Genomic DNA, 11,131 nt, shown 5'->3' with positions numbered 1-11,131 from the left:
GACCATCCTACCTTTTGAAACCAATGAGGTCATTTGCATAAAGTGGGATAACCTGTACTTTGGGGGATATCCTGAACCACCTTATCAAGCAGCCTAATGGAAATTTTCCTTATTAGTGTGGAGGATATAATCTGATTAACTTACACATTCACTCTCACATACTTATGCCCCCATACTAACTCCTAAAACACAAATGAATAGGCTATTGGAGATTTTCTTAAGTGGTTTCTAGACAGCATTTTGTTTAATCTTTTTATCTTAGAGATGAAGAAACCAACGGCCAGAGAAGTCCAAGATTGTCCATTCCAGAAGTGATAGAAACAGAATTCAAACTCAGGTCTTTTGACTCCAAGTCCAGGACTCTTGCCATGACAATATCAGTTCATGCTTGCCCTGGCTTATTTAAAATCTGCTAGGGAGGATAACTGAATCCATGGAATCAAATGAGCTGGGTTCAGATCTTGACTCTTCCACTTAATAAATCACCTTTACCTTCTTGAACCTCAGTATTCTTAACTATAAAAAAGGAATGATGGGACAATTAGGTGGTGCAGTGGACAGAGCACCTGTACTGAATTCAGGAGGACCTGAAATCAAATCTGGCCTCAGACACTTACTAGCTGTATGATCCTGAGCATGTCACTTAACCCTGATTGCATGAAACAAAAAAGAGATGATAATCAAATAAGATAATAAATATCAAGTTCTTTGGAAACTTTGAAGTGTTATGCATACACAGTTGGGCATTGGGGAGTTCACACAAGTAGACACACTACTCCCTACTTTTGCAATGGTTTTTCAGTTTTTTATGGGATGGAAAACAAATTACTTTGGCATCTTTTGTAGGTCACTATATATTTATGACCTCTATTGCTTTTTTAAAATTTTTCACTTTTAGATTTAGGTGGCTAATTCAGTTGCTAACATGGCCCTGGGACCCACTCAGGTCCAGGTTGCTCAAATGGTGAGAATGGATGGCCCCCCAAGGATTATAGTCTACATTTTCCTTTCCAGGGTCTTAGAATATTCCATTGGGAATTTAACTGACTTCTTTCTTCTGCTGTTTGGGCTGAGATCTGAAATGCAAACCCAAAGAGGAGACTGAGGAGTGAGGGGGATGACCCATGTGCAATGTCTCTAAGTTACTACAAGACAGAAGACTTGCTCATAATAAAAGTTTGTTGCACTTAATAAAAAGGCTCATTGAACTGAATTACCAAATAATTGGCCTCAGAAAAAGGAAAGAGAGCATTAGGTAGAGTTCCCTTTCCAATTCTCCCCTAAAGACCCTACCTCAAACTCACCCAGGAAAGTCTGGGGCTGGGAGGGCTGAAAAGGAGGGAGGGGATAAGATTTGTGGAGAAAGGAGCAATAGTTTCCTTAGGGAATAAGAAAATTGAGGCCAGGGGCAAGTGGAGGAGGTTAGGAGATGGTATTGAAGGGGGAGAATGAGGCTGCTTTCCATTGGCTGAAGGAAATAGGATAAATGAGTGTCAGAGGAGATGCACAGTTCAGACTTGTCTCCTCTCCCTCTCCCTGTGGTATCTGAACTGCTTGGCTTCCAACTTCACCAATCCACAGATCCCTCGTTCATCTAGATCTAAAAGAAAATCCTTTGATCTGGAGAGGAGAGGTCAACAGAGACCCCAGTTCACAAGAGCGGAATGGCAGTTTGGGAGGTAAGATGAGTATGTTGGAGGGGTGAAATAAATGTAAAGGGAGAGAGACATGACTTCCAGCCTTTTCCCAGTGATTCTGTCCTTCTCATAGAGCAAAGGTTCTTAACCTCTGGGGTCTGTAAACTTGTTATTTTAATATTTTGATAACTATATTTTAATATAATAGTTTAATTAATTAATATAGCTTAATTAATAATTTAACATAGTTCATTTCCTTTGTAATTCTGTGTATTTTACTTTATATATTTAAAAACATTATTCTGGGTAGGGGTCCATTTATGGAGCCCCAGCATCTGGTCTTCTCCATTTCTAAGTTTGGGTCCAGCATAGTAATACTACTTTGACTGGCCATCCACTATAAGGCACCAGCTGTATACTGAGCCTCTAATCATTTCTTTCCCAGGACCTGAGGAGCCGGCAGTTCTGGAAGGCAGTGTGGGCTGAGGCCCTGGGCACTTTGATCTTTGTAGGGGTGGTACTTGGGGCCTCTTGCCCTAGCAGGGGCTCTGTTTCAGGCATAACCCCAGATCCCCTACAGCCAGCCCTTGCAGGAGGATTGGTAGTAGTGGCCCTGGTGCAGGTTTTGGGGGAGATCAGTGGAGCCCAAACCAACCCAGCTCTGACCTTGGCATTACTTTGTGCCCGCCGTCTCGATCTACTCCGGGGAACTGCCTTTATCTTGGCACAAAGCGCAGGTGCCATTCTGGCCTCTTCCATTTTCTACCTGGTACTGCCCCAGACTGCTGTAGTTCAGCTTGTAACCAGGGTGAGTAACAGTCTCTTCCTTTCTCCATCCCCCATTAGCTAGTAACAAGCACAGTAGAAGGGAAGGGCAGGGCCTGTGAGACCTGGATGGGGAAAAGGAAAGAGAGAAAGAAATAAGAAAAGTTCCCTTTTATTGTTGTTAAACAACATGTTAATGTGTAAATAAATATTTATGTAAATGAATCATTTATGGAATCAACATCTCTAACAAATTAGCTTCAGGCCCTCTGCCCAGGGCTCCTTAGAGCACAAGATTTGGAAAGATGAAGAAGCTACACACAAGCATGTACACGTACACGCACACACACAAGCACGCACATGTACACGCACACACATGCACATGCACACACATTTGTCCCAGTTTCCTAACACTAAGCATTCTTGGTCTCTTCCAGGTAAGCGGTGGAGGTCATGCGGGCCAAGCCCTGGGTATGGAATTTTTCTCCACCTTCCAGCTAATTCTCACTGTATTTGCTGTTACTGACCAGCACCAACAGAGAGAGACAGGTGGACTGGGCAGTCTAGCTGTGGGCTTTTCAGTGACTGCAGGAACACTGGCTGCGGTAAGAGGATCCCCTCCATTCTATTCCCTCCTACTTTTAGGACCTTTAGAAGAGTCTGACCACAACTCAATGAGAGAGAAAGTTGGTTTTGTTCTTAATAGATTGTTAGCCTTGAAAACAATAAAAATGCAAATGATATGCAAATATATGCAATAGTATCAAATGAACACCTGCGTGAGCTTTTGAGTCTGCAGTTCTGATGACTTTTTTAGATCTTATTTTTATTTGATCTATTGTTTTATTGATTTATATCACGCTCATTCCACACATACCCCTCCCCAGTAAGCCATCCCTTGTAATAGACTTAAAAGGAAAAAAAAAACCATTTTCAGCCAACTCATCAACCATGTCTGACAGTATATTACACACACCTGGTCCTCCACCTCAATAAAGAGGAGAGTGAAGATTTTTTGTTTTGTTTTTTTGTTTGTTCCTTTTTTTTCCATTTCTTTCTAAGGTCAAGCTTGATTATTTTCTGATACCTTTTGAAAAAGAAAACATACAACTGAGCAGAGAGGCTGATGTGAGGAGTAGCTTTTGGGAATGCTTGACAGAGAATAAAAAGGGAGGGGCTGATGACACCCAAAGTACCAATTTACCCATTTTACTTTGGTGCCAGAGGAACTCTTAGTCCCCTGCCTCCTCCTACTCTTTGTCATGGCGGGATGTAATTCAGATGGGTTTGGGGGCAGAAACTTACATATTCCTGTTACTTGTTTTGTGCAGGAGACTTTCTCTGGAGGCAGTATGAATCCTGCCAGATCTCTGGGGCCTGCTGTGGTGACTGGGATCTGGGACCATCACTGGGTGAGACATGAGAGAATGGGTGCTTGAAGCTGAGCAGTGGAGTACAAAATTAGGCTTGGGGTTCCTGTCCCTGTGGAGAGGTCCCAAGTAGTTGTGGGTCCTTCACCAAGTCAGTTTGTCTCATATAGGATCATAGGATCATAGACTTAGAGCTGGCAGGGACTTTGGATATCATTTCATCCATGTTCCCCATTTTACAGATGAGGCATCGATAAGTCAAAAGTCACCTGTTTAAGGTAGTAATACAGTGGACAGGGCATTGGGTAATCAGGAAAACCTGAGCTCAAATGTTGCCCCAGACATTTACTAGTTGTGTGACTTTGGGCAAATCATTTAATCCGTTTGCCTCAGTTTCCTCAACTGTAAAATGGGGATAATAATAGCATCTACCTCACAAGCTTGTTGTGAGGAGCACTTAGCATAGTGCCTGACACATACGAGGTGATATATAAATATTTATTCTCTCCCTCTCCTTCCCTTTCTAGTGCCTAAGCTCACTCTTTTTTCATTTTCTAAATAATCCTTTTCATATCAGAATGATTTTGTGATCTCTAATGAGCTCTTTCTCTGAAAATTCCCTATTGCCCCCCCCCCTCCAGTTTGAGTATATTGACTTACCTTAGAGCCCTTGATGTCATTACTGGATCATTCTTGACTCCCCCATTTGGTGGATTAGATTAGATTGGTCCTCAGCTCTCTGTACCAAGTCAAGAAAGATGCCAAAAAGGCACTGAACTAAATGTGGGGATGCAAGGAAAGGCCCAAACCATTCCTGCCCTCAAGGAGCTCACAGTACAACATGATTATGTAAATCCCAACCAGGTCCTGACCCCCTTCTCTTCTCTCCTCCCCACAGGTGTACTGGATGGGGCCCATCCTAGGGGCCATTCTTGCAGGCCTCTCCTTTGAGTTTCTCTTTTCATCAGGAGCACCTCAGAAAAAGTTTGTTGTCTGTGTGACCTGTCGTGATGTGGAAATGGTGGAGGCTGCCAATATGTCCCACTCCTCTATTTCCACTGGCACGCAGCACCCACCTCCACGCCCTAATTCCCACCCCAAACCTGACCACAACTGAGTCCCCTTTCCATCAGTCTCTCCCTGTTCCCTCTTTCTCCCTTTAACCAACCTGGACCCCCAAACCACCCCTAAAGTCCTTCCCTGGGATGTAGGTAGTATGGCACTGTCTGCATTTGTTCAGAATTTGGCATCTTTCAAGGTGACTTCTAGATCCTTCTACTGCCCTGTGACTCAGTTTTCCTCCCTCCTCCACCTAGTGTTATTGAAGTCTTAAGTTAGGATAGAGGAAAGTGTGTGTTGATTTTAAGGTAAAATTACCAACATCTCACCTCTAACGCCTTCATAAAGAACCCTGTCTGGTTCTACTTCCTCCCCCTGAAAAACACCCCATGATGCTAGAGGCCAAGCTGGGGCTTGGAATGGAGGGGGCAGAGGGAGATCAGGGCTCAGAGAAAGACCAGACACAGCAAAAATCATTCTGTCCCAGGCCTGCAGGGTTCACAGATTCCAGCCCTGGCCAGCCAATAACAGTGGATCCTCTAATCCTCCTGGATGGGACAATTCACTCCTTTACACACCCTCCCTGCCATCCCCCAATTCCCACCCCCAATTCCTGAAGCTGGCTGACTCAGAGTAGCCCTGAGGCCCCCAAGAACACTGCCTTGGACCCCAAGGACTTTCTCTGAGCCTGACTTTCATATCACAAGCAGAATTTAGCAAGGTTCATCTATCCATGACATCAGTTCAGCATCCTGGACCTCCAATTCAAGACACAAAGCTCCCCTCTTCCCTCCCCTTCCCAGAATCTCCTCAGTTCCCAACCCTTCTCAACAGATTCTGCTCAGCTCTCCACTGGGAGAAGGGAGGGGGAAGGGGGAGGGAGGGAAGCAGCTTTATAGGTGTGGACAGTGGGCCCGTCCCTCCTCAGCGGGGATGGGGTTAAGAGGCTGGACCAGCGGCCTTTTGTCTGCCCCTCCCCATGGATTAAGAGCTCTTCTATAAAGGAAGCTGTCCAGTGGGGCCAGGCCAGGGGGGTAGCAGGGACCCAGGAACTGTGTCCATCTCCCCTGTTCCCCCCACTCCCCCTTGCAATGTGGGAACTTCGTTCAGCCTCCTTCTGGAGGGCCATCTTTGCCGAGTTTTTTGCCACCCTTTTTTATGTCTTCTTTGGGCTGGGGGCCTCCCTGCGATGGGCCCCCGGGCCCGTACACGTCCTGCAGGTGGCCGTGGCCTTTGGGCTAGCCCTGGCCACGCTGGTGCAGGCGGTAGGCCATGTCAGCGGAGCCCACGTCAACCCCGCTGTCACCTTCGCTTTCCTCGTGGGCTCCCAGATGTCCCTGCTCCGGGCCCTCTGCTACATGCTAGCCCAGTTGCTGGGGGCCGTTGCCGGGGCTGCCGTGCTGTATAGTGTTACCCCCGCGGCTGTCCGTGGGAACCTGGCGCTCAACACGGTAATGGCCACAAGGAGGTGGGGGGCCCTGGGGAGCTAGATTCCTCGCTGTGGGCTGGGGGAGCGGGGATGCATCGTAGTGGGGGGGTCTGGAGGGGGCTGCGGAGAGAAAAGGGAATGATTGATTCTTCACCAGCGGAGGACTTAGGGCAGAGGATGTAGGAACCCTGGACTGAGTCAAGACTTTGGGGTCAACGTTACTCCTAGCTTGGTGTGTGAGCACCTCCGGACTTGTTATAAGCGGGCATAATTATACTTAAACATCCCCTCTGGAGTTTTGCAGAAGATAAAATAAAATAATCCATTCTAGTATCCGAGTGGTTCCTAGCCTCCACCTTCCCTGGGGGGATGCAAAACTATTACTACGATTCTTTCAAAGGAGGGGCGGGGCTGGGGGCGGGGCTGGGGCAGCGCAGCCGGCCACTTCACAGTGGATCTCATCTCTTCTCCCTGCCCAGCTCCACCCTGGGGTGAGTGTGGGTCAGGCCACTATCGTGGAGATCTTCTTGACCCTCCAGTTTGTGCTCTGCATCTTTGCCACGTTTGATGAGAGGAGGAATGGACGCTTGGGTTCTGTGGCATTAGCTATTGGTGTCTCTCTCACCTTGGGGCACCTGTTTGGGGTAAGCCGTGGGTGGAGTAGGGGAAACCCCATGCTCAAGGGATGCTAGGGCCCTGAAACCTTTCCTAGTCCCCAGAAGAACTTTCTGAATTCTGAAATCTACTAGAGTCCGTAGGTTGATTTCTTTCCCTTTGTGGGGTGGGGTGGGGCGGGGCACGAGGGAGGGGAGGGAACACGTGTCTATATAGCTACCTCATCTTACCTCTAAGGTAAAGGTCCATTAAATTGGGCAAGGGAGGTAGGCTTGCTTGCAGGTTACAGGTCACTGGGTTTGGCTCCAGTGAACTGCACCCCACCCCTATCAATTACCTCAGAACAACTGCTTTGCCCACGTACCTCACCTTTGTTTTGCCAACTACAGGGAAACTGGGTCATCTCAGGCTGGGGACATGGTGGTCGAGTGGGGCTGGGAAGGGGCAAGATTGTGGAGGTTTCTATTACAGCCGTGTCTCTTGCAGATGTATTATACAGGTGCAGGCATGAACCCTGCGCGATCCTTTGCTCCAGCTATCCTCACCAGGAACTTCACCAACCATTGGGTAAGGGAGAGTGACAGATGAGGAAAGGACACAGAGGTGGGTGGGACCCAGGGATCCAGGGTTTAGCTCCCACTTTCCATCAGGGGCTCTTAGCTGCCCACCAGTGCCATCATCTGAGTGGGCTTCTGAAAGGGTCTGTCCATTTGCAAATAGTATAAATCTGATCTTGATCTCAAAACAAGGTTTTCTAAAGCAGAGAGGACACATGCTGTACCTAAAGTTACGTAAGTATTAAGTGGCAAAGTCAAGGAAATGAATATAGGGTCTGACCATAAATCCATCACTCTTTTCATTCAAGATGCACTATATGGCCCAACGTGTGCTGAGAAACTATGACAGAGATAGAACTAAAGATGAAGAAAACGTTCCCTTATCTTCAAAGAATTAGTAACCTTGTCAGGGAATATAGAGCACACAAACCTGAAAAAAAGATATTTTTTAAAATAATGTGAAAATATGAATTTAAAAACATGCATAGGTGCTGAAATGATGTCTTAAATAACTGACAAAAGTGGAAAGTCATCAGGAAAGGAAACGTGGTCTGTCTCCTTGGCCTCAGTTTCTCTATAAGTGAATATAGTCACCTCTATCCGTCCCCCCCCCCCCCACAGTCTCTTGAATATGAAGTAAGACAACAGGTACAATTATCCGATTGCTTATATTATCCTCTTCTCTCCCCAGAGAGAATGGGACAATTTGAGGAGGCAATGCCGCTGAAATATCTTAAGTTGGGTTTTGAAGGAGAAAAGAGAGGTTCTATGTAGAAAAAAAAAAGTGGTTCCTCTTAGGTCATGTTCAGTTCCACACCCTAATCCCAGACTGCTTACATTTCAGAATGTCTGTTGGATTGGGGGTTGAACTGAGAGAATGGCCTCTCTTCTGCACTAACCTCCCCTTTCCTAGCTCAAACCTCCTTTCCTCTACTTACAGGTGTACTGGGTAGGCCCGCTCATCGGGGGAACTCTAGGTGGCCTCCTCTATGACTTCCTCCTCTTTCCCCGGATCAAGAGTGTTTCAGAGAGACTAACTATCCTCAAGGGTATAAGGCCCAATGACTCTGAGGGGCAAGCAGAGGTCACTGGGGAGCCTGTTGAGCTAAAGACCCAAGCCCTATAGGGGCCTCGATAGGACTGAGGTGGACAAAGGCTATTTTGTTTTGGTGGCAGTGGGAAAGCCAGTCCCCAGGGGAATGGGGGGCATGTACCCCTTTATTTTTTTATTTATTTGTGGGGGCAAGGTGTTTGTTTTTTTGCTGTGTGAGATCTGGTTAGTGCAGATACCACCCCCCACCATGCCATGGTTACATGCTTGTGCATATGTATGTGGATGTGTGTGGCCATGTATCTGCTTGTGTTTAGGGGCATGAAAGTTGGGGGAAGGAAAAGAGGTTTGTGTGTCACCCTATGCTTCTCCTGCCTCTCCCCATAACCCACTCAGGGTGTGCAAAGGGTAAGGGCAGACATAGCACCCTAAATTTCCCCTCTTCATTGTACTGCCAGCTGTGTGTGACCCTTGATTTCCAACTACAGGGGTGGTGGGGACTGCTCCCAAAAGTTAGAGACAACTTCAGAGAGGCAAAGGACCAGTGCTTTCCAAGGGGGAGACAGCTATTTAGTCTAGCAGGGAATTTTGGGGTGGAGAAGCTCAGCATCTCTATGGGGGTGAGGCTGAGACTTTGCTGATGAGAAGGATTCCAGGTACAGGATGGAACAGAAGCTTCAGACCAAGTTGTAGCTGGACCATGTAGAGCTAGAGAGACATGATACGTGAAGACAATGAATTCTCCCCAACTCAGAGCTACTTGCCTGGTGGGTAGGCTGGCTGCTTGGGATGAGGGCATACTCCTCAGGTTTGGGCTATTTTGTAAAGCAGCATAAACCCCTCTACACAAAATGGCTGGGTTGCGTTTTCATTCTGGGACAGGGGTGGGTGGATCCCAAGGCTAGCTCTCCCCTTTGGTCATAGGAACTTCAACAACTCCAACACCCTCCTCCCCTATCCTGTGGCAAATGGCATCTATATCCCAACACAGAAAGCCGAGGTCCTGGTCAAGAGAGGGGACAGTCAGTAGAATGGGAGCAGGAGGAGTAACTGTTCTAGAGATTCAGTCTACCCAAGTTAGAGGAGCCCTTGTGATCTGAGTTAGATCAAATCATCCTTCTTATGGCACCTTTCTCTCCCGTTGGTTTTCCACTTTCACTTCTATAACTCTTTTCTTCTTTCTTTCCCTCCTTTCTTTCAATAAATCTTATTTTTTTTTTTTTGCCTCCTGACTCCAACACCAACCTCATTCCCTCTATTCACATGTCTTAATTATGGCTGACATTTATACCCTAAGACTTAATTTATTTCAACAAATCCTTATAACAATCCTGAAGTCATAATCCCCTTTTTTCAGGTGAACAAAATGAGTCTCAGAGACAGGAAATTACTCAGTCATAGAACTAGCAAGTCACTTAGCTAGAACCCCAAACCATTCTATCTTCAAATTCAGGGTTCTTACCAATACATGAAAACTATTTCCTAAGAGTCAAGAATTCAAGTAAAACTTTCAAAGAAGTCTTCCACCTTACTCTTTGTTATTTTGAAAATAAACTCAACAGAGATAGATCTGTTAATAAATGTGTTATTGATCCCTTCTTTTGGGAGCCTTGTCATAGCCCTATGCATAGATTTAGATCTGAGACTATGGACTCCAAACTAATTTTACAGATGAGGAAAGTGAGGAATAGAAATTAGGGTTTGGGGTTTTTTTCCACACCAGAAAGGTTAAGTGACTTGCCTAGGTCACTGAGGTGACTCAGTCGATCAACGTTTATTGCAACTATTACGTTCCAGGAACTGTACTGAGCCATGGGAATACAAAGAAAGGTAAACAGACAGTGTCTCCTCTCAAGGAGAAAAACAACCTGAAAACAGCTACACACAAACAAGATATATTCAAGAAAAAATGGGCATAATCAGCAGAGGAAAAGCACTAGAATTAAAAGAGAAGGGGACAGACTTCTTGTAGAAGGTGGGATTTTAGCTGGGACTCGAAGAAACCAGAGAAGTCAGGAGGAGGAGTAAGATGAGGAGAGAGTTCCCTAAAGTTGAAAGTTCCCTAAGTCAGGAGAGGGAGTTTCTTAACAGCAAGGAAACCAGTGTCACTGGATCGAAGGCTTGGGGGATGGGAGGCAAGGAGAGAGATGAAGAAAGAGTAAAGTATAAGAAACCTAAAGGTTAAGTGACTTATTGAGGGTTCACATATAGTATGTAACCTTCCAAGGCAGTTTTCGCACTTAGATCTTCGAGACCACAAAGTCCAGGGCTCTATCCGCTGCGCCACCTAACAACTGCTCATATAAAGTCTCATTTTACAACTTGAGGAAACTGAGTCCCAGGGGCCCCCAGTTAGGACTTGAATTCAGCCCCACAACCAGCTCCCATTTAAGCCAATGACTCCAAGTACCCCGCCCCGCCCCGCCAACCCTATCCCCCAAACAAGCCCTCCCCCCTAAAAATCAAGGATAAATAAATTCTAGGAAAATTCACTCTACGTAGGGAGTCCCGGGAGGATCGCGCGTCAGTTTCAGTAGTCAGTTTCAGGTGTCAGTTTCAAGCCGCACCCCGCAGCAGCGACCCCTCCCGCGGAGCCACTGAGCGAGGGTCGTACCACTCTTCCGACGGGATAGACTAGTCTGGCCCTG

General features: G+C 46.4%; 1 protein-coding gene and 1 long non-coding RNA gene across 4 annotated transcripts; one reads left to right on the top strand and one right to left on the bottom strand.

The window, feature by feature from the left end:
* Nucleotides 1–212: 212 nt before the first annotated feature.
* On the bottom strand, nucleotides 213–11,110 carry LOC140534252 (uncharacterized). 3 transcript variants are annotated; one of them, XR_011977224.1, is made up of 5 exons: nucleotides 6,138–6,229; nucleotides 4,433–4,511; nucleotides 3,708–3,810; nucleotides 2,304–2,527; nucleotides 213–516 (listed from the first exon to the last, which is right to left on the bottom strand). It is a non-coding gene; the product is annotated as an uncharacterized lncRNA (long non-coding RNA). The 3 variants fall into 3 exon arrangements; XR_011977223.1 differs by lacking the exons at nucleotides 213–516; nucleotides 2,304–2,527; nucleotides 6,138–6,229 and adding exons at nucleotides 3,402–3,489; nucleotides 10,982–11,086; XR_011977225.1 differs by lacking the exons at nucleotides 213–516; nucleotides 2,304–2,527; nucleotides 6,138–6,229 and adding an exon at nucleotides 10,977–11,110 and having other exon boundaries at nucleotides 3,722–3,810.
* MIP (major intrinsic protein of lens fiber) lies at nucleotides 5,812–8,642 on the top strand. The gene is made up of 4 exons (XM_072655057.1): nucleotides 5,812–6,282; nucleotides 6,740–6,904; nucleotides 7,362–7,442; nucleotides 8,373–8,642. The coding sequence occupies exons 1-4, from the start codon at nucleotides 5,923–5,925 to the stop codon at nucleotides 8,556–8,558; spliced, it is 792 nt and encodes a 263-aa protein (XP_072511158.1). The 5' UTR covers nucleotides 5,812–5,922; the 3' UTR covers nucleotides 8,559–8,642.
* Nucleotides 11,111–11,131: the final 21 nt, after the last annotated feature.

This window comes from Notamacropus eugenii, chromosome 3 (genome assembly GCF_028372415.1).
Source record: "Notamacropus eugenii isolate mMacEug1 chromosome 3, mMacEug1.pri_v2, whole genome shotgun sequence".
In the NCBI taxonomy this organism is placed as follows: domain Eukaryota; kingdom Metazoa; phylum Chordata; class Mammalia; order Diprotodontia; family Macropodidae; genus Notamacropus; species Notamacropus eugenii.
Note: the sequence above shows the minus strand (reverse complement) of the source record. Positions and strands in the feature narration are given on the sequence as shown.

What these genes read in the sequence shown, in the direction of transcription:
- MIP (XM_072655057.1), top strand. Translation starts at nt 5,923, where the DNA reads ATGTGGGAACTTCGTTCAGCCTCCTTCTGGAGGGCCATCTTTGCCGAG. An exon ending in CCTTGGGGCACCTGTTTGGG is followed by an intron (nt 6,905 to 7,361) that starts GTAAGCCGTGGG and finishes TGTCTCTTGCAG; the next exon opens with ATGTATTATACAGGTGCAGG. An exon ending in GGAACTTCACCAACCATTGG is followed by an intron (nt 7,443 to 8,372) that starts GTAAGGGAGAGT and finishes CTCTACTTACAG; the next exon opens with GTGTACTGGGTAGGCCCGCT.